The sequence below is a fragment of the Penaeus japonicus genome, unplaced genomic scaffold (genome assembly GCF_977035675.1).
Source record: "Penaeus japonicus unplaced genomic scaffold, GWHDUDI00000001_assembly GWHDUDI00000027, whole genome shotgun sequence".
Taxonomy (NCBI): Eukaryota; Metazoa; Arthropoda; class Malacostraca; order Decapoda; family Penaeidae; genus Penaeus; species Penaeus japonicus.
In genome coordinates this window covers 34,581,567-34,584,066 of record NW_028234429.1, presented here as the reverse complement: position 1 = coordinate 34,584,066, position 2,500 = coordinate 34,581,567, and the positions used below count along the sequence as shown (strand labels likewise).

Genomic DNA, 2,500 nt, shown 5'->3' with positions numbered 1-2,500 from the left:
TTAAAGTGTATCTTTGATATGAATATAATAAATGGTTTCTCGACCGCAATCCTACACACTGCCAGAGCAATTTTAGAGATCGGAATCTTTAACTTCTTTCGAAATCTCCAAGTCGTGACACGCTGGGAATATTGGTGCAACCCACTTCCATCCACCCATTGCACGCTTGGTAAACAAACAACATGTCATCAATAAGTGCATGTGACGCCTTGGTACAGACCAGTTACAGAACTTGATGCAAAAAAAGCGAATGTTGACGAGAAGGCTGTGCCCCTTGACCTCCCCGTGGGAACACTGCGGTGGTCGCGCAGGTGTGGGTGGGGGTGGGGGGGGGGGGTCCAGATGAGAGACAAGAGGGCGGTTTGTCGATGAAAACAACAACAATAACAAAAACAAGGAGGAAGGGCCTACCGTGACAGCGTGGGAGTATATAAGACCATTGGTATTCCTTCCAAAGTGTCACCATCCTCCGACATGCAGTCCCTGGTAAGGCAAAATCCTCCTTGCTCTGATAATTCAGTTCTTCATGAATCATCTATCTCTTCGCTGATCGAACACCTGTGTTTTGATCAACGACAATATCTGATTCTCTTGGTGTTGATTTGAGTTTTAACAGTAAACTCGACAGATCATTATTAGTTGTCCCTGCTTTGATGCGACAATCAACCAGCTGATAAAACATATTTTATCAGTATTCGTCGAACTGTTATCCTCTTTTAAATCGGTAATTACCATTCAATAATCGGGTTACCTTGTCAAAAAAACTATAAAAAATGTACACTATGTTTTTTTTCCCGTAAATCAAAGTCAAAATAATCTTCCGTATTGTCCGGTATGTGATTTCATTTATAAATGGCTTGTTACATCATCATACTCTGTGGCGCTCGATTTTCCAATGATATGTCAGAAGATTCTTAAATTTGATTTCATTTCTCCGTCCCATCATCATTTTCGTTTATTGGTCAGTCTATCTGCTAATGTCATGGTGGTAGGTTGGTGCAATTTATACTTGCAATATTTTTCGATTACATTTCTAGGTAAATTTCATAGTACTGTGCTATGCCAATGTTGATAGATACGTAATTACATGGGTCAGTAATGCACTATATGATGTGTAAATTAACCGGCATATTATATTATATTATTATTATTATTATTTTATTTTTGTATTGCCAAACTCTGATTGGCATGTGCACAGTAAAGATATTACGAGAAACTAAATCAGGTAAAAAAAAAAAAAAAAAAAAAGTGTGCCAATTAATTCACATGGAATCAAATATTACATTACAAATCGTTACCTTATATCATATACATACATATACATATACATATACATATACATATACATATATATATATGTATATATATGTATATATATGTATAAATGCATATATATATATATATATATATATATATATATATATATATATATATATATATATATATATATATATATGTGTGTGTGTGTGTGTGTGTGTGTGTGTGTGTGTGTGTGTGTGTGTGTGTGTGTGTATGTGTATATGCACACACACACACACACAAACACACACACACTCACACACACACACACACACACACACACACACACACACACACACACACACATATATATATATATATATATATATATATATATATATATATATATATATATATAATCTATATATATATATATATATATATACATATATATAATATATATACATACATATATATATATATATATATATATATATATATATATATATATATATATATATATATATACATATACACACACATAAACATATGTGGGTGTGTGTGATATAATCATTACCTTCCCTTTACCTCCGCAGGTTCTTATCCTATCGGCAGCCGTTGCTGTATCCGCTGCCCCGCAGGGGTACAGCCTGCCCACACCACCCGGGCCAAACGTGAACCTGGCAAGCTGCGGTAAGGGACAGGTGCGGCACGTGGACGGCAGATGCGTGACACCCCGAATCAACGAACGCGTGTTCTTGTACAACGCCCCACCGAACCCAAAACCCAACACCCCGGCCCCATACATCCCAGAACCCAAGGTAGACCGCAACGTGCTGTTTATCAAACTCGCCGAGAAGCAGGTTCAAGACCCAATTGTGGTACCACCCCCAAGGCAGGATCAGGTGGTGTATATCCTCAATAAGGAATCAGAACAAGGACGGCGTGTAATCGAAGTGCCCGCTCCTCCCCCCTCAGACCCTGAGGTTTACTTCGTCAACTACGCTGCCGGTGAAAACCCAACCCTTCCTGGTGGAACCAGTCTCCAGAGCGCCCTGACGACAGCTATCAACGCCGAAGGCCAAGTCATCACTGGAAAGGCTGGTGGTTTCGGAGGCAGCGGAAGTGGTAGCTTCGGAGGCAGCGGAAGTGGTAGCTTCGGAGGCAGCGGAAGTGGTAGCTTCGGAGGCAGCGGAAGTGGTAGCTTCGGAGGCAGCGGAAGTGGTAGCTTCGGAGGTAGCGGAAGTAGTAGCTTCGGAGG

At 40.0% G+C, this 2,500-nt stretch overlaps 1 protein-coding gene across 1 annotated transcript in view; it reads left to right on the top strand.

The window, feature by feature from the left end:
- Positions 1-1,823: 1,823 nt before the first annotated feature.
- Positions 1,824-2,500, top strand: part of LOC122245296 (uncharacterized) — a gene marked incomplete at its 5' end in the record, with an annotated part of 1,766 nt that continues 1,089 nt past the window's right edge. Inside the window, one exon of the mRNA XM_043003235.2 lies at positions 1,824-2,500. This exon is cut by the window's right edge and continues 1,089 nt beyond it. Within this exon, the coding sequence (XP_042859169.2) occupies positions 1,824-2,500 (677 nt within the window).